Below are 18,934 nucleotides of genomic sequence, written 5' to 3'. Positions count from 1 at the left end.
CACATATTGCCAAAATAAATTAAAATTTCAGGTGAAGGTGATACCAGTTAGAAATTGGTTTTTAAAAAAAAGGATTCTGTTAAGAACTAATTAAAAGCCCAGGGAAGACTTTACAAACTCTCTCTTTTGACAGTTCAAAGGCAAAGGGATGCTCATTCATCTCTAACTGTACTTTGTTAATCATTACACTGAGTAGGTGTACGTAACTATAAAGAATCCTAAAAATGTGTACTGTTCAGTGATTAAAATCATTGAAGTTTTCCTCGTTGTATATTTTATTTCATTATGTACTAATAAATATACAAGAAAATATATTTTATAATTAAAATATATAAACACATTTATATTAAACATAATTTTGTATTACTTCATTAGGTTTTATTATGTCAAATTTTCATTAAGTGAAAATTCTAAACACAACACTTTTAAATCTAAATCATCTTTCCTTTTCAATTTTTCTGAAAAAAAACCTATAAAGGGATATTCGTGTCAATTTTATAGCTTATAATGTACAGTAAAATGGGCTAACAATCTGCTTAATTATCTTTTGTGGCATTAATAAGGTTTTAATAATATGGTATTGTTTTCCTTATTGAAAATGCATTTCATTATATACAAATCTAACTGGCTTTATAATAACCAAATATATATGGAACATTTGTCCTAATGCACATTTATTTCAAAGGATAAAGACTTTGCTTCAATTCACTAAGATAGTGCACATGGCTCCATGCTGAAATGAACTGCAACGGAAACCTCTAAGCCTCCTGAGCGTATCGTAATCATCACTCAGTACTAAAATCATCTAATTATATACACAGAAGATAAATGCTTTTGCTCTTAGATAAATTATTGGATTAAAGGACCACACTTCAACACGTTCAAGCAGAACTAAGTTTACTGATATAATCAATTTGTTATGTATGAAATAGCTTTTTGGCATGCTGTAAAAGTTAAGTTCTTACTAATTACATACTGTTAAAGATCATTAGGAAAATCAAAACCATTTCTGTAAGTCTCTCATTTTAAAATATTGTTTAATATCTCTCTTGACAAAAACGAATTTTGGTAAAATTGCTCTTATATCAAACTATAAAACTGATGAAAAACAAAAGTTCTTTAAAAGAATTCAGTAAATTCCTAGGCAAACTTAAAACAGATTTCCTTACCTGAAATGACCCTACTTCTCCCTCTTAAATCTAATGAGTAATCTAAAAAGTTCAATGCCTAGAAACAGTTTTTAGATAAGTGAAATAAGTGGGAATTATGAAAATGTATGACCCCAAACAACTGATTATGCAGAATACGGAAAGACAAGCAAGCCACATTTTAAAACCATTCCTTGAAACTTTTTAAGATTTTTGTTGCAAAATCAACAAATAATTCTCCCCTTCTGCTTTTCTGAGGGGGCAAGGGTTCCTTACTCATTTTTGTGTGATTTTCATTAACTTACTCAGCAATGAGATGTTGGTGTTCAGAGAAAATGATCTAACATGGTATACTGAAACTAGCATCTCTGTACTTGATAAGTGAGCTAAAGTTATGTACAGCTGATTTCATTTAAACTCAATTTTTTTCAACTTCAATGGTAACACTGACAATAGACTAAATCAAGACATTCATTCGAAATGATAATACTCTGAAAAGCACTTAAATTTGTAAAAGCAACTTTGTGGATCTCAAAAGTTCAAAATCATAATCAATAACATAGAACAAATTTTTATTAAAAAACACCCCAGGTTTTTTGCTAGAAAATCCTTACCATTGATTGCACACCAAAAAAAAAAGGTGTTTCCCTTTCTTTTTTTAAAGAATTTATCTTAATTAACTCAGTAAACTAACAGATGAACTTAATATCTCTAAGTTGATGTTTTAAAACTGATTAGCATTGAAAGTTATTCTATCCTGGTACCATATGAAAAATCTGAATAAAGCCCTAAAATTTATAGATCTAAACTGTGCCTCAGGTGTTTTTGGCCTAACAATGACAAAAAGGTTAAAGTGATACAGAAACAACAACAATAACAGAACCAGTGACTCATTATGTGACTAAGTCTTAAAATATATGCCAAATGGCAAAAGAGCAAAATATGTAAAGTAGTTATTTTTACTTACAAGTTAGTAACTGGCTCTCCTTTCAATGGAGGTAGGAGGTTTCCTGAGCCAATTAAACAGTTGTGTACTATAGTCAGACTCTGTAGAACATCATCTCTAGAAAAAATAAAAAGCATTTTCATATTTGAGAAGACTCCAAATCCCTATTTAAGAAAAAGCCTTGTAGAGTTTAAGGTGAAGTAAAAAACTTTATCAAGTGGGAATATACAAAATTAAGGCATAGAAATGATGAATGTTTTCAGTTTACCCTCTTAATAGTACAAGGTAATTAAACAGATATTTACTGATAATATTAGACCTGCTTTCATTTAAACAGGCTCTAAATAATCACAAGTAACAACAACTGACTGCCCTTTGTGAAGCAATTCTGAATTTAATTCCCTATTTACCCAAAGATCACAACCACTAACAAAAAGGGAAAACAGTATTACAGAAGATTTTCCACTATAGTCTGTCTTTTAAAATGCACTAGCTAGGGACTTCCCTGGCGGTCCCGTGGTTAGGATGCAGCGCTTTCATTGCCAAGGGCCCAGGTTCAATCCCTGGTTGGGGAACTAAGATCCCACAAGCCATGTTGTGTGGCCAAAAAAAAACAAAAAAAAAGACTAGCTAAACATTTACTCCAAAAAGCAGTTCAGAGTACCACATAGCCAACATAAGTCAATCATACTTCTTCCTCCTCCAAGCCCATTCCTACTGGATTTGCTTATCAGAATTTCCTGTTATTTGACACATAGTAATTTTCTTACTATGATTTTAGGAACTTTCAAAGATTCAAACTATAAAAGTCCAGTGGTCTCAAATAATTGTTCCGTGCTAAAGCTCTTTGGGGGAGAAACAATATCTTAGAGAGATTTCTCTAAGTAATATTAATATCAATAGTATGAATTACTAAAAAGAAACAAGCCGATAAAATCTAAGGCAAATCTAGAAAAACAGGCATTTCCTTACAAAGGGGGCATATTTACACACACTTCCCAAAAGACGCACAAGTGACACTGCTAGATAGAAGGCACTAAAAACAAACTAGAAAAAAACTCTGAGTTTTTCTATTTAAGATGTTTAAATATTATGACAAAATTTCTGTTATTAAACTATAAAATGGTTTTATATTATATTAATGTGATTAGAAAACCATTTAAATGTATTAAATGGTTTTCTGATCACATTTATGGCAGACATTCAAAACACACATTGAAAATGAATACATCAGGGACCTCCCTGGTGGCGCAGTGGTTAAGAATCCACCTGCCAATGCAGGGGACACAGGTTCAAGCCCTGGTCCAGGAAGATCCCACATGCCGGGGAGCAACTAAGCCCATGCGCCACAACTACTGAGCCTGCACTCTAGAGCCCGCGAGCCACTACGGAAGCCCATGTGCCTAGAGCCCGTGCTCCGCAACAAGAGAAGCCACCGCAGTGAGAAGCCCGCACGCTGCAACGAAGACTAGCCCCCGCTCACCGCAACTAGAGAAAGCCCACGTGCAGCAACGAAGACCCAACACAGCCAAAAATAAATAAATTAATTTTTTTTAAAAAGAAAATGAATACATCAGATATGCCATTGAGAGAGGGAGAGGCACGAAAAGAATTTTTTAGTCTACAACCATATAACACTAACTGATTATAAAAGAAAACTAACCTAGACATTTCAAGTTCTCCATCCCCACAACGCTGGAGTTTGATGAGCTCAGGCTGAAGAAAAGAGTCCAACAGATAGAAGGCAAAAGCCACTTCTTCAGAAGAAGGAACATGCCACTGGATCCCCAAATTCCACAAGTCCCCTGGTTTACCCCAGTCCTAGAAAATAGCATTTAATTAGCAAGTTGAGAAGTTGGAAAAACACCCCCAACATACAAACATACTTTAAAAGGCTTAAAAGAAACTGTATAGGTAATCCAAACCTAAGGCAGCAAATGCACAAAAAAAGGTATGAAGACATCATAGGAGTCTTTCATTATCACTCCTGAAAAAGGTCTCCCTGAAGAGCCACTCAAATATGAGTTTACTATAAGAGTAACAGTAAGTTTATGTAAGGCTATTGCATTCCACCCCCAAATTATATGGAACTATGGAGGTTAAATATGGCATTAAAAAGTCATTTCACATACAACCAGAAAAGAAGAAAACTAGAGCTAGATGAGAGCTACATCACACTTTCCAAGTTTAAAACATTCCAATAATAGTTTTAGTAATCTACGTTAAAAATAAAGAAGTGACACCTTAATACACAACAAGGAAAAAACCCGCACTTTGAATCCCTTAGAAAAATAACCCAATATATCCTGGAACCCTAAATTATTGAAAATGCTTGCCTTGATAGGAAAGTATTCAGAAGGAGGCTTGTCAAAGCCGCCTGGCACACTGCAGTATTCTGTAGGGTAGATAAGTGTAGCAGAACGAAGAAGGTGATGCAAAAGGTTACAAGACAGAGTGTAACCCTGCTTACAGGTTAAATGTAGGGTTCTTTGGAGAATCTTTACAAGGTGCTCCCTATAAAGAAGCAACTTCTTCCCATCCACTCGAGTAATCTAAAAAGAAAACAGTTAAAGATATTTTGGTTAAAAGATCAAGAATCAACAATTAAAGTTAACTATGTTTGGCCATTAAAGTAGTCTAAAATAGTAACAGTGTTTCTTAAAATGACTTTAATTCATTTTAGGATTATCATTTTAATTATATTCTAACAATGAATTCTTTCTTAAGAACACATTCTTTCTCAAAACACGTTTTCTGAGTTTAGGCTCTGAAGTGCCATAACATCCTTTTCAAGAGGCTATCTCCTTAAAGAGACAAAACTTACTTAAATGGATTTCTCTGTTCTTTGGTTTCTGAACTAACCCCTATAGGAAACTGAAGTTTGACTGATGGCCAAATTTAGCATGGGGTGGGGTGGGGGGGAAGATGCCAAATCTGATACACTTTTCAGTCAGAGTTACTCACAGTAGAATTAATCAGTAAAAAGTCAGGTAGAGCGTTGACCACAAAGTAGTCAACAGTTACCATACTCCTTTTATAATAAGAAAATGAGATTATCTGACTTTTTGTAGTCCCATAAAGACATTTTTCAAACTTATGACTTTACATGTTTTAAAGTTAATTTTTCAAAACAGGATAAATCCTAAGAGCAAGTCAACATTTTCAAAGAAATATTTTCTTATTCCAAAGATTTACAATACCTCAGACAAAAGTTGAAGATTCCATAGTAACTCCTTATCTAGCTCTTCTTCATTTAATACATCATCATCTAAAAATAGCAAAATAGTATCAGAGGGAAAAAAAACAAATATCCAATTAAATGCATCATTTAAAAGTATTTATATTTAATATTTCTAATAGCTGAGAAAAGTCTCTTTTATGAAGTTTTCTTTCTTTCTTCATTAAGCTGGACTTGCTCCAGAGGAGGTGAAAACTCAATTTTCAAGAAAATAAACACACCAACCAGGACGCCTGCCCCTACACATCTCACAAAATAACAGATATTATGGCAACAGCTGAATGCTTCTTGTATGTATGAAAACATTAATGTAATAGAGTAAAATTTCTAAGCTACCTGTCAACCTGGATGATACCTTGTTTTGAGCAATTGTACCCCAAACTGTAAAATTAAAATACTGCATAGCTTAGAGAATCTGTTTCCATCAACAGAGTTGTAGACACCAAGAAAAAAATTTTCTGAAGTTACAAATACAGAATAATAACCTTAAGACTTACTCATTGTAAGTTGAGTTATAACACTGCAGCAGTGGGGAACAAATAGCTTCAAAGATTCCTCCGGGCAGCACTGAAAACATATTTGTATAAATAAGTTTTTTTGAAAGGCACAAATATTGAATAGTCACAAAGTATACACTAGCTCTATTTTCAGTGGCAAATAAGGGCTATAAGCAGCTACTGAAAGAAACGTGTATTTTAAGAATGACAAGCATGTCTAAAATAATTAACCACATAAAACTCGTGGCTATTGATTCATTAATTCATCAGTCCAGAAAACCCCAACTCACCTTCACTGCAGCACGGCACATGTCTGCCACCATGCGGCCTGCAACTCTTGTTTCAAATATATGTGAAATAGAAAAATTAAAAACCTTCTGAAGGGCCACCTATTAAAAGATAATGTAACAAATGAAAATGTCTAACCAGCACGTTTAAGAAAATTAAACATCTTTTGAAACACCAAAGAAAATGATACTCAGACTATACTAAAAATAACCAAGTAGGAAAAATTTAACCATCTGAATACATAAAGATTTGCTTAATAATGCTACATTCAGGTCTATGAATAACCTTTGCACAAAACCCTAATGTGAACAAAACATTTGCGGCACAAGATTTTATTTGCTGCAGAAATGCTAAGCACAAAACCAGAGCTGCTGGAAGCAAATGCTATTTAATTATCTTGTTGGCCAATCCAATATAACAGAGGGAATTTGGGGTAATACCTAATATTTACAGTTTGTCATTCTGACAACTACAAACTATATTTTTCTCTCCTCTAAAAGACGTGAAGCATTCTATTTAATTTTACAATCAAGTCACAGAATTTTAATTTAATTGCTGAATTAAAGAATTAGCTCTAAACATGGATTGACAATGCTGCAAATTACAAACAACTCCTTTCAAAAGATTTTGGTTAAATAAGAGATTATTTATGTTAATTTCTTTATACTAACATAATCTTAGTAAATATTTCATGCAGGTGTAAGGCAGTTTAGCTTTTAACCAGGATAAACATTGAACAATGATAATCTCAGACAGAGAAAGTAGAAACAGAAATGGAAAGAGAGTAGTGGAATAGAAAATATGAAATAAAGACCATATTGTATATAATAGGTATCGACTAATACTGAATAAGTGAATGTTCACAGAATGCCTTATGAGGACAAACTATTTCTCATTCATCATAGTTTGCCAGATTTTTATATTTGGGATTTAATTTCTATTATGTGATGGCATAAACAATTTTCAAAACTTTTCTCCCAAGTAGTATTTTACTGTAAATTTTAAACATACAGTCAATTCTTGTTATTTGTAGTAGTTATGCTCTATAAAATCACTGTGGGCACTGAATTAGCAAATACTGAACCATAGTTCTTAGGGGAAATATAGGATTAAGTTCCTATAAACCTCTGGTTACATTTTCATCAACTGATGGATATATGGATATATAATTTTGTTTATGTGTGGTTCTGTCTGAAGACACTTTAATATACATTGTTGATTCATTAACCTTGAACTCATAGCCAAAAGCACTGTAACTCATTTCTGAACGAAGCTTACCTAAAACATGTTAATATTTTCTACGTTAGGCCCAACACAACTATTTTTTGCTTAGAACACTAGACAGTGAGTGCATCAGCATTACTCTTGGGGGCCATTTTAAAAAGCAAAATCACCAAAAAGCACAAAAATGTGAAAGACCTGGCATTAAATAGATGAAAAAAGGACACTCGTTTACAGTATGAGAGCTAAAACAAGATGTCACCTTATTTGATTTCAGCTGCAAATACGCACAACTCAAAATTTTTGCCACTTTTAAAAGTTTGCACAAAAGCACTGCGAGTACCAATTTTGGGGTTACAAATAAATTTTAGCAAGTACACTATGTTGAATTTGCAAATACAGAATCTGCAAATAATGAGGTTCAACTGTGTATCTTTTCCAAATTTTATTTTATTATTATTTTTTTTGGCCTCGCCACGCCATGAGGCACGCAGGATCTTAGTTCCCCACCAGGGATTGAACTTGTGCCTCCTGCAGTGGAAGCGCGGAGTCCTAACTACTGGACCGCCAGAGAATTCCCCATCTTTTTCAAATTTTAGTATGGAAAGAAAGGATAAGCTGGCATGATGTGCATACAAAGTAACTTGAAGTTCAATTTTTAAAACATCAAATAAAACTACAAGTTGGAATTTAATTCTTTGCAGCAATGCACTCTTACCATAAATATTTCTTTGGAACATTGTGTGAGGATTGTACTAAACGTAGAAGACAGACCTAATTCGACCAAACTCTCCAAGTGAGTCATTTTCTCAGTTTCTGTCTCTTCTCTTGTTTGCTCCAATGTGCTACTTTCTATAAGTCCGAAGCATCTAAATATCCCAAAGAAAGTAAAATTTTAGCAACTAAAAACTGGCTTAACATTTTTTGTTGTTGATTAGATAAATCTATTGTCATGACTATACAAGTGATAGCTACTTAATTTGTGCATGGATCACAAACCAACTGTCCTTTTGTAACTTGAGAAGAAGCACCAGCCTTGCACAGTACTGGGTTGGCCAAAAAGTGCCTTCGGTAAAAACCGAAGTAAAGATAAAAGACACATATTTCATTTTCATCAAGAACTTTACTGAACAACGTATTCACCCTTTTGTTCCACTACCTGCTGCCATTTTTCAGGCAACTTCATAATTCCGTCCTCCCAAAACTTTTTATCTCTTTGAGCAAAGAACTGTTCCAGATGCCTTTTACAGCCTTCCAGGGAACTGAAATTTTTTTCCACGAAGAGAATTTTGTAAAGACCGAAATAAATGGAAATCCGAAGGTGCTATGTCTGGTGAATACAGCGGATGAATCAGGACTTCCCAGCCAGGGACTTCCCTGGTGGTCCAGTGGCTAAGACTCCGCGCTCCCAATGCAGGGAGCCCAGCTTTGATCCCTGGTCAGGGAACTAGATCCCACATGCCTCAACTAAGAGTTCGCATGCAGCAACTAAGAGTTCACATACCGCAACTAAAGATCCTGCATGCCACAACTAAGATCCCGCATGCCACAACTAAGACCCAGTGCAGCCAAATAAATAAATAAATAAATATTAAAAAAAAAAGAACTTGCCTTGCCAGCCAAGCTGTAACAGTTTTTTTGTTTGTTGGTTTATTTTTTTATTTTTGGCTGCATTGGGTCTTCGTTACTGTGTGCAGGCTTTCTCTAGTTGTGGCGACCGGGGGCTACTCTTCCTTGCAGCGCGCAGGCTTCTCATTGCGGTGGCTTCTCTTGTTGCGGAGCACGGGCTCCAGGTGCACGGGCTTCAGTAGCTGTGACCTGCGGGCTCTAGAGCTCAGGCTCAGCAGTTGTGGCGCACAGGCTTAGCTGCTCTGTGGCACGTGGGATCCTCCCTGGACCAGGGCTCAAACCCGTGTCCCCTGCATTGGCAGGCGGATTCTTCAAAACTGCGCCACCAGGGAAGTCCCTTTAACAGTTTTTGCCTGATCATCAAAGAAACATGAAGTCTTGCGTTATCCTGATGGAAGATTATGCATTTTCTTTTGACTAATTCTGGACACTTTTTGTCGAGTGCTGCTTTCAGTTGGTCTAATTGGGAGCAGTACTTGTTGGAATTAATCGTTTGGTTTTCCGGAAGGAGCTCATAATAGAGGACTCCCTTCCAATCCCACCATATACACAACATCACCTTCTCTGGATGAAGACCAGCCTTTGGTGTGGTTGGTGGTGGTTCATTTCGCTTGCCCCACGATCTCTTCCATTCCACATTGTTGTACAGTATCCACTTTTCATCGTCCATCACAATTTGTTTTAAAAGTGGAACGTTTTCATTACATTTAAGTAGAGAATCGCATGTGAAAACATGGTCAAGAAGGTTTTTTTCGCTTAACTTATGTGGGACCCAAACATCAAAGTGATGAACACAACCGAGCTGATGCAAATGATTTTCAACACTTGATTTGGATATTTTGAGTATGTCGGCTATCTCCCGTGTGGTATAACGTTGACTGTTCTCAATTAATGTCTCGATTTGACTGCTATCAACTTCAACTGGTCTACCCAACCGTGGAGCACTGTCCAGTGAGAAATCTCCAGCATGAAACTTCGCAAACCACTTTTTTTCAAAAATTTTTTAAAATTGGAGTGTAATTGCTTTACAATGTTGTGTTAGTTTCTGCTGTACAATGAAGTGAATCAGCTATATGTATACATATCTCCCCATATCCCCTCCCTCTTGGACCCCCACCCCCACCCCACATCCCACCCATCTAGGTTGTCACAGAGCACCAAGCTGAGCTCAGCATGTTCCCACTAGCTATCTATTTTACTCGTGGTAATGTATATACATCAATCCTAATCTCCCAATTCGTCCCACCCTCCCCTTCCTGCCCTGTGTCCACCTGTTCGTTCTCTACATCTGCATCTCTATTCCTGCCCTGCAAATAAGCTCATCTGTACCATTTTTCTAGATTCCACATATATGCGTTAATATACAATATTTGTTTTTCTCTTTCTGGCTTACTTCACTCTAGACTCTAGGTCCATCCACGTCTCTACAAATGACCCAATTTCGTTCCTTTTTATGGCTGAGTGATATTCTATTGTATATATGTGCCACATCTTCTTTATCCATTCATCTGTCATTGGACATTTAGGTTGTTTCCATTTGCTATTGCAAATAGTGCTGCAATGAACACTGGGGAACATGTGTCCCTTTGAATTACGGTTTTCTCAGGGTATATGCCCAGTAGTGGGATTGCTGGGTCATAAGGTAGTTCTATTTTTAGTTTTTTAAGGAACCTCCATACTGTTCTCCACAGTGGCTGTAACAATTTACATTCCCACCAACAGTGCAAGAGGGTTCCATTTTCTCCACACCTTCTCCAGCATTTATTGTTTGATGATGGCCATTCTGACTGGTGTGAGGTGATCCCTCATTGTAGTTTTGATTTGCATTTCTCTAATAATTAGAGATGTCGAGCATCCTTTCATGTGCCCCTTGGCTATCTGTATGTCCTCCTTGGAGAGGTGTCTATTTAGGTCTTCCACCCATTTTCTGATTGGGTTGTAATTGTTTTTTTGATATTGAGCTCCATGAGCTGTTTGTATATTTTGGAGATTAATCCTTTGTCTGTTGCTTCGTTTGCAAAGATTTTCTCCCATTCTGAGGGCTGTCTTTTTGTCTTTGCAAACTACTTTTGACATGTTCGATCAGTCACAGCACCTTCTCCATATACTGCACAAACCTTTTTGCATTTCAGTTGTGTTTTTACCTTTCTTGAAATAATAAAGCATAATATGCCAAAAATGTTGCTTTCTTCTTCCACCTTCAATATTAAAATGGCTACACAAAAATTCACCAATTTTTGATAAGTCTTTTTCTAAATGCACCCCAATATGACAGTTGTCACATACAATCTAACAAAATTGTTTTGAATGAAGTGAAAAGACAACTAAGTACTACTAGAGCCATCTTATGGAAAAAAACAAACAAACCTTTGGGCCAACCCAATAATTAAATACAGGTTGCAATGCAGAACGAGGCTAAAGTTGCTGGGACAGCCCATCACTATTTTTGAATGTCAGATAAAGGGGATATCTGGGGTACTTGCTCACCTGTCCATAAACTGTAAGACGAAATCCTCAAATTCAGCTGTGGCAGAACAAAGTTCTCGCTCCACCTGTAACATGTCAACATGGAGAAAATTTTAGAATAGTCTTTGATTTTTTTCTCTGAACAAAACTCAATTATAGTCTACAAAATGTCTCTAACACTGCATTATTACATTAAGCGCTGTGAGAAACAGCACCATAGTCCCGTATCAATTTAGAATAACTCATCTACTTTCCAGGAACCAAAATAAGAAGTAATTAACATATTTTGTAAGGGCCAAAAACAGAAGTCAGGCAGCCATTTTTTTAAAAATCAATAACAGTTTTCAAACTGCTGGTGTATGTGTAAAGGATTATCTCTCACTACTTAAACATCTAAACGCCAAAAGTCAGGTAGTAACATACTTGTAATAAAGAAAATTGTTCTAAAAAAAAACCAGACAGTAATGAAGAAAATTTCTCTTCATTAGATGCCAATCCCCTTAACAGATTTATTCCTAACATAAGATGGAAAAAGAAAATGCCACCACCTTTGCTTAACAAAACATTAAAAAGTGACAAAACACTGAAATACACCTTTACATGTCACTTGTTTACTAAAATAGCCTATTTTTGACCACCCCCTTTGGTGGGTGCTCTGCAGATTATTTTATCAATGATGACCTCCATTTATATCGTTCTAGTCACAAAACAGTAATTTTAACTTATGAGCACCTCTGCAAAGTTGCTTTTAAACTATCAAATATTACTATGCATATACAGTAAGAATCAGAGCTCAGCTAACCAATCCTTTTACAACCAGAAAGCATCCTTACTTCTGTGAGGTCATTTCTTTCTTGTAGTACAGATGAACAATCTACTAAAGGCACCAGAGTGGAAAATGTTGCTATAAATTGGAATGTGATCTATGGGAAGATACAAAAGATCTAATATTAATTACATAACTCTAGTTCCAAAATACATGTATACCATAAGCTACAATAAAGTACCAAATAAATTATTCTGAGGGAAATCCAACAACAAATTTTCTGAAAGTTTATTAGGTTTAAGCACAAAGTTCTGCAATCTTTTGTCACTGAGAAGTTACTGTGCCTCCCACCAAAAATATAACATTAGCTAAGAGTAAATAGAAAATGCTCATGCAGAAGCTAGAGACCAGGGAAGAGGGAAGGTGAACAATATTCTAAGTCAGAAGGTGTGTGTATAAGGGGAATCTGGCATTTCACACCCAGTAATTTTTATCATGTTCCTTGTGACAAGTGCAGACAAACGGAAGCACAAGTGATCAAATGCTACCATTTTTAATGTATCTGCTTAAGGAAGATAGGAGATACATAATGAGCTTTAAAACACCATATGATCATAAATGCACACAGGTTATGGGAAATTACTTACTAAGGAAGACCTTACATAGATCAACTAACTGTCCACAGATCTAAACTTGGGCATCTACAGATATAACTCTGCTACCATTAACAAATTTTACACTTTACTATGTTCTAAAGAATATTTGAAGAAAAAGTAATAGGATATCCATTTACACAATTATAACTTAGATACAAAACAGAATCATAAATATGCTCACCATGCATTTACTAAAGTCATTTGGATCCACCCCAGGCAATGCTCTCATCAACAGAGGTAGCATGTGTGTTGGACCTTCAGGAAACCACTTGCCCCCTGATACCAAACTGCGGGCTACTCCAATTACACAACTTAACGTAGCTGTGAGCTGGTGAGGTTCTGTTAAAGTCTCTAGTGCAGGATACGTTCTACAGTTTGAAAACAGAATTTTAAAAATTTTCCAACACAGATAAGCATACATAACACATTAAACATACTAAATTCATAAACTGCATTTTGGATTAAAGGTTTGTAGCTGGCACAGTATTCTGAGTGAATATTTGCTCTCAAAGTGAACAGAATCACACAAATAAAGGAAAGGTACATGTTTCCCCAACTCCCTGCCACCTTACCACCTTCCTCCATGCCAATTCCACACTGAAAAGTAACATTAGCTGGTAGATTTTTGCATTCTTTCAGCATCTTAATCCGTTTCCACATTCCAATAGGACTGCATCTAATCTAACTGTCAGCAATTATTAGAATTCAGGAATAACAAGTTACAACTACTCTACGCTTCCCCTTTATGGGAAAAAATAATCTTACTAAAATGCAGAAGGGTCTATTTTATACTTTTAAAAAGACTGTATTTTAAAGTTGGAAATCAGCTATCAGAAACATAAGAGAATATGCCTGAGACTAGAGTGAATAAAACGGGGAATAAGACAAACGCAATCTTTGATCACTAAGTAAGTATTTACGAGCCAAGAACACTCACTCCATGGCTCAGTGATTTCACTTTTGAGAATCTATCCTATAGGGGAAAAAAAATGCAAAATATAGTCAGTTTAAATTCCTCTTATACAGAAAAGGTAAATAATAAGGAAATTTAATTATAAATAAGTAGGAAAAAAGAAGGATTTCTAACTAGGATTAAAAAAAAAAATCAAACCTATGCTTATTTTAAAAGATGAATGAAACAAACCAAAAACTCTTTAGCAGAAGCTGTCTTCAGGAGATGCAAAACTAAGTGCCTAAAATTTTTTTTCTACATTTTTACTTTTAAAAGACTTTTGCTTGGGGACTTCCCTGGTGGTCCAGCAATTAAGACTCTGCGCTCCCAATGCAGGGGGCCCGGGTTTGATCCCTGGTCAGGGAACTAGATCCTGCATGCTGCAACTAAGAGCCCACATGCCTTAACTAAAAAGAGCCTGCGTGCCACAACGAAGATAACGTGTGCTGCAACTAAAAAGACCCCACGTGGCCACATAAATAAATATTTTTTTAAAAAAAAAAGACTTTTGCTTGGAAATTCCCTGGCAGTTCAGTGGTTAGGACTCGGCCCTTTCACTGCCATGACCCAGGTTCAATCCCCAATCGGGGAACTAAGATCCTGCAAGCCGTGCAATGCGGCCAAAAAAGAAGAAAAAGAAGAAAAAAAAAAAACCCGTCAAAAAAGGTAGCGATGCCACTTCTAAACATGACAAAATTACAACTGAGTCTCAAAAAATGTCATTGTATTGACAATTTTGTTAATTAAATATTTATCTTGGCCAAGCATACATCACAGAATATGCTCGTATTAAATTTGTCCAAAATTTGAGAACTAAAGAAAAATGTGATGGATAATTGTATTTGTATTTATAAGCTTTGTTCCTTCTACTAAAAACTTATCTCACCAGTCATAATTCATCAGCTGGAAAACATTAAAATAAGGCAAAACAAAGGGAAAGTAAAGAAACACCAAAACACATCAGAGTTCAAAATTTTAACTATGCAAACAACAGAAGTTCCCCTTTAGAGGCAAGTCTCTCTTCTCCAAAGAGCATCAAGGGACCTGCCACTGACTGATAGCTTCTGCTACCACGTGGAGGTCAAGTAGCAAAGAACACTGAAGGCTGGAGACAGAGTAGAAACTGCCTAACTTCCCCATTCCATTTCCTAATTAAGTTGTACATGCTGGAAGTTTCAAGGCCCCAAGATGTATACATAAAAAAACAGGGGAAGTTGGGAAAGTGAAGTACAACTTAAATAGTTATGGCAGGGCTTCCCTGGTGGCGCAGTGGTTGAGAATCTGCCTGCTAATGCGGGGAACACGGGTTTGAACCCTGGTCTGGGAAGATCCCACAGGCCACGGAGCAACTAAGCCCGTGAGCCACAACTACTGAGCCTGCGTGTCTGGAGCCTGTGCTCCGCAACAAGAGAGGCCACGATAGTGAGAGGCCTGCGCACCGCGATGAAGAGTGACCCCCACTTGCCGCAACTAGAGAAAGCCCTCGCACAGAAACGAAGACCCAACACAACCAAAAATAAATAAATAAATAAATAAATAAATTTAAAAAAAAATAGTTATGGCAAAGAGACAGGGCAAGATAGTACAAGCAACTCAAATTACAAATAATGGAGTCCCATTTTGGTGAAGATCTTTAACAGGATACCCTTTGCCAAGTAAATGTCACCAATCTTCCTGTCTCAACAGTTAGACAGAAAATAAGCTGTCATCTGCATTCTGCCAGTAAGGACCTTGGACAAATCTGAGTTTTAAGAAACTCAAACTGTTAGATCCTTCTGGGCTCCAAAATCTAACATTCTTCTTCTACTTTTGACAAAGCCATTTAGAGAGGAATCATAAAGCTGAAGTTCAGGGAGCAAAGGAATGAATAACAGAAAGCTTAAGCAATCTGCTCCTGAACACTCAAGACAACTCAGAGTGGCTCTCTCCTACAAAGCACACCAGGCCTATATTGTGACAGTGATGAGGCAAGTGGAGAACTACTTTTGTTACTATTTCAACATGCAAAACAACGAATGCAGTAAAATCAACACTGTGGAAATAATACACACAAGGTTATACAATATATGAAAATAATAAAGGTAACCAAATTTTCTTCTCTATCATTGAGCCTGAGAAATAGAAATGCAAAATCACATTCACTGCCATGTTCTCAATATTTAGTGACACTCACATTTTGTGAAAAAACAGCCAGAGCTTTATTTATGAGCAAAAACTTGAGTAGCTAAAATGTGCAAATAATTCAAAATATTTTATTTTATCCATTTCATATCAATTTTCTTTTCTCTCCAATAAACCTTTATCAAGTTACCAATCATTAGGTTATAATGTCTTGTCTCCTCTAGGGACAGGAATAAGCACAAAGATAGCAAAACAGAAGCCACAGAAAAGAAAAGAAAGCCAAGCACAAGAGTATAGAGAATAACAGTAGCCACAGCTGAGGCTTCAACGAAACAAGTAAAGCTATACTTACCTTTCAAGTACAGGGGGTATTACTAACTCCGGTCTCATGAGTGCAAGATTCTGCAGAGCCTGGGCTGCTTCTAAACTACCAGTTTTGCTAAACATAGCCAAGAGGACAGGTTGAATAATGCATTGTACAAAGTCTGTAACATCTTGATCAGTAAGCTTATGGCTATCAGGCACAGGAGTTAACCAAGAAGGCTTCTTATATCTTTCACGATGTAATCTTCTAACAACACTGTTTGGCAACCGCTGAAGTAGTTTCATTAACTTGTTCTGGGGACACAGAAGCAGAAAGTCCTAGGTAGATTCTAGTTCCCCTATAGATATGCATAGCTCCTCTCTACCCTCCCAAGTAAAGATTTTTAAAATAACAGCTTGTATAATCTTTCTTTTTTTGACTACAACCTTTTTATTTTTTTATTTTTAAAATTTTATTGAAGTATAGTTGATTTACAATGTTGTGTTAATTTCTGCTGTACAGCAAAGTGACTCAGTTATACATATATATATTCTTTTTCACATTCTTTTCCATTGTGGTTTTCACCGGACATTGCAGTTCCCTGTCCTATACAGTAGGACCTTGCTGTTTAACAGCTTGTATAATCTTATTACAAAGACCTGTATGGCCTAACTAGATAGAATAAAATACTCTTACCAATTAATCACTGATAATAATTAATAAAGATGTGTTTCAAATTTCAGTTTTAATTTCTAGCACCACATGAATCTTCCATTACGTGAAAAGCCATTTTAACCAGGCAACTTAAAAACAAACAAACAAAAACACTAACATGATAAAACTGAAAAGATGATTCCATGGTTTTGTGGCATTTTGTTACCAGTTACCACACTAGTATTATCTTTATTTCTATATGTTCTATGAACGCAGTAACTTAATGTAAACTTGATCACTGACATATAGCCAAATCTTAGACAAAGGACAGAAAATGTATCATAGGTTAAACAATAGGCAATAGTTACATGTGACCATATCTTAAAAAATTCCAAACCCTAAGAGTAAAAAAATGAACATTACTCACCAGCCAGCGGCCATTATTTGAAGGATGGTAAAAAGATGTGATGCTGTTAAACAAACCAGCCAAATGTTTTTGCACTAGCTTACTTGGTCCACCCTGTTCAGATAAAAGAGCAAAACTATCAGTACCCACGTTATCTGTAAAATTGAAGGGGTTAACAGGCTCAGGCCTATATACAGATCTCTTAATGTGGTTCATATTCATCCTGCTGGCAAAAATCAATTCTACCTCTAAATAAAAGTCAAAAACAATTCCCGGATGAACTTCATACAATTCAATTCAAGACAGTCTACTAAAAATAAGGGCAAAAAAATAAATACATAAATAAAATAAAAATAAGGGCAACTTACTGAAACCAAATCAGAAAATGGAAAAGGTACCTTTCAATTTAGAGTAACAGTATCTTTTACTCTTTGCAGTTAAATAATTTTTCTCACTAAGATTACCATATTACAATAACCAAGTGTGGCAACATTAAGCATAAAAAGCATTCCTTAAAAGATTCAAGAAGTGAAGAAGTTCTCACAGCAGGAAATAAGGAGGTGAGAGTTACATAAATGCATTCAAATATTTTATTATTACTTCTAAATGTTTCAAGTGATTAGACCTGTTATATGTGACCATATTGTGATTCAAAAAAGAAAAAAAAATTTTTCCCTTAATCTGTTACCAAAACAGCCAACCAAACAACAATAGAACCTGGGCTGCAGGACAGGGTGGGGTGGGGCGGGGGCGCAGGCGGCAGCAATGAGGAAAAGGCTGGCAATCGTCTTATCAAGTTGAACCACCCTGGGAATAAAGGACTACAACTTGGCCTTGAAACCTCCTATCTGTCTCAAGATGATCTTCTTTCAAGAAACAGCACAGATTTATAATGCATGCAAATGTCAAATCACTGTGTTGTATACCCGAAACTAACATAGCATTATATGTCAATTATATTTCAAGTAAAAAAAGAATCAGCACAGACCTAAGGCAGAATATCGAGTTACATAAGGAACATGTCTTTCTGCTGAAATAAAATCCACATTCACGTTTCCCAATTTAGTACAGGGCAACTACTGAGACCATAATTCCACAGCAAAATACCAACAAAATTTCCAAAATTCTAACATAATAATTAGCACTGTTGATTTTAAAATTATATTAAATATTCATATTTAACACAAAATGAAACTGCCAATGAGAACAATTGTGTGAGAAACAGCAACATTAAAATAAGGCTGATACCAATCACTATCTAATTCTGTGTCTCCTAAAAAACAAGTTCCAACTCATTGCTTATGTAAAATACTAAATATCCGTATGTTTTTGCTGTTGTTTAATATCAGAAAGAAAATGGGATTTTCCCTCTGTTTAATAAAATAACAAAAAAAAAAAAAAAAGAAAGAGGAGCTTGAAATTTTCTTTTCTTTTAATCTTACAATGAAATTTAAGAGCTAAACTTCTCACAACCATTCTGTCTTTTTGACAGAAACAGCCAACCAAGCAGTATAACCTGGGAGAAAATAGCAAACACAGAACAATATCAAATGCAGAATAATTCAAAAAGGAGATAACTGTAGAGGCAATATGAATGACAATTCAGAAAATTACAGTATAAAGTTGTTTTAATACTCTTATT

General features: G+C 35.7%; 1 protein-coding gene across 1 annotated transcript in view; it reads right to left on the bottom strand.

Annotated features, from left to right (window-relative positions):
* PSME4 (proteasome activator subunit 4) overlaps nt 1-18,934 on the bottom strand; it is a 102,088-nt gene that overhangs the window by 38,351 nt on the left and 44,803 nt on the right. The window contains exons 9-20 of the mRNA XM_059943351.1: nt 17,314-17,406; nt 16,281-16,546; nt 13,037-13,223; nt 12,267-12,356; nt 11,455-11,519; nt 8,057-8,207; nt 6,120-6,218; nt 5,830-5,899; nt 5,295-5,362; nt 4,431-4,646; nt 3,758-3,915; nt 2,116-2,211 (exon numbers count right to left, since the gene is read on the bottom strand). Coding sequence (XP_059799334.1) covers nt 2,116-2,211; nt 3,758-3,915; nt 4,431-4,646; nt 5,295-5,362; nt 5,830-5,899; nt 6,120-6,218; nt 8,057-8,207; nt 11,455-11,519; nt 12,267-12,356; nt 13,037-13,223; nt 16,281-16,546; nt 17,314-17,406 — 1,559 coding nt within the window. The remainder of the gene's footprint in view (nt 1-2,115; nt 2,212-3,757; nt 3,916-4,430; nt 4,647-5,294; nt 5,363-5,829; nt 5,900-6,119; nt 6,219-8,056; nt 8,208-11,454; nt 11,520-12,266; nt 12,357-13,036; nt 13,224-16,280; nt 16,547-17,313; nt 17,407-18,934) is intronic.

This window comes from Balaenoptera ricei, chromosome 13, assembly GCF_028023285.1.
Source record: "Balaenoptera ricei isolate mBalRic1 chromosome 13, mBalRic1.hap2, whole genome shotgun sequence".
NCBI classification, from domain to species: Eukaryota; Metazoa; Chordata; class Mammalia; order Artiodactyla; family Balaenopteridae; genus Balaenoptera; species Balaenoptera ricei.
Note: the sequence above shows the minus strand (reverse complement) of the source record. Positions and strands in the feature narration are given on the sequence as shown.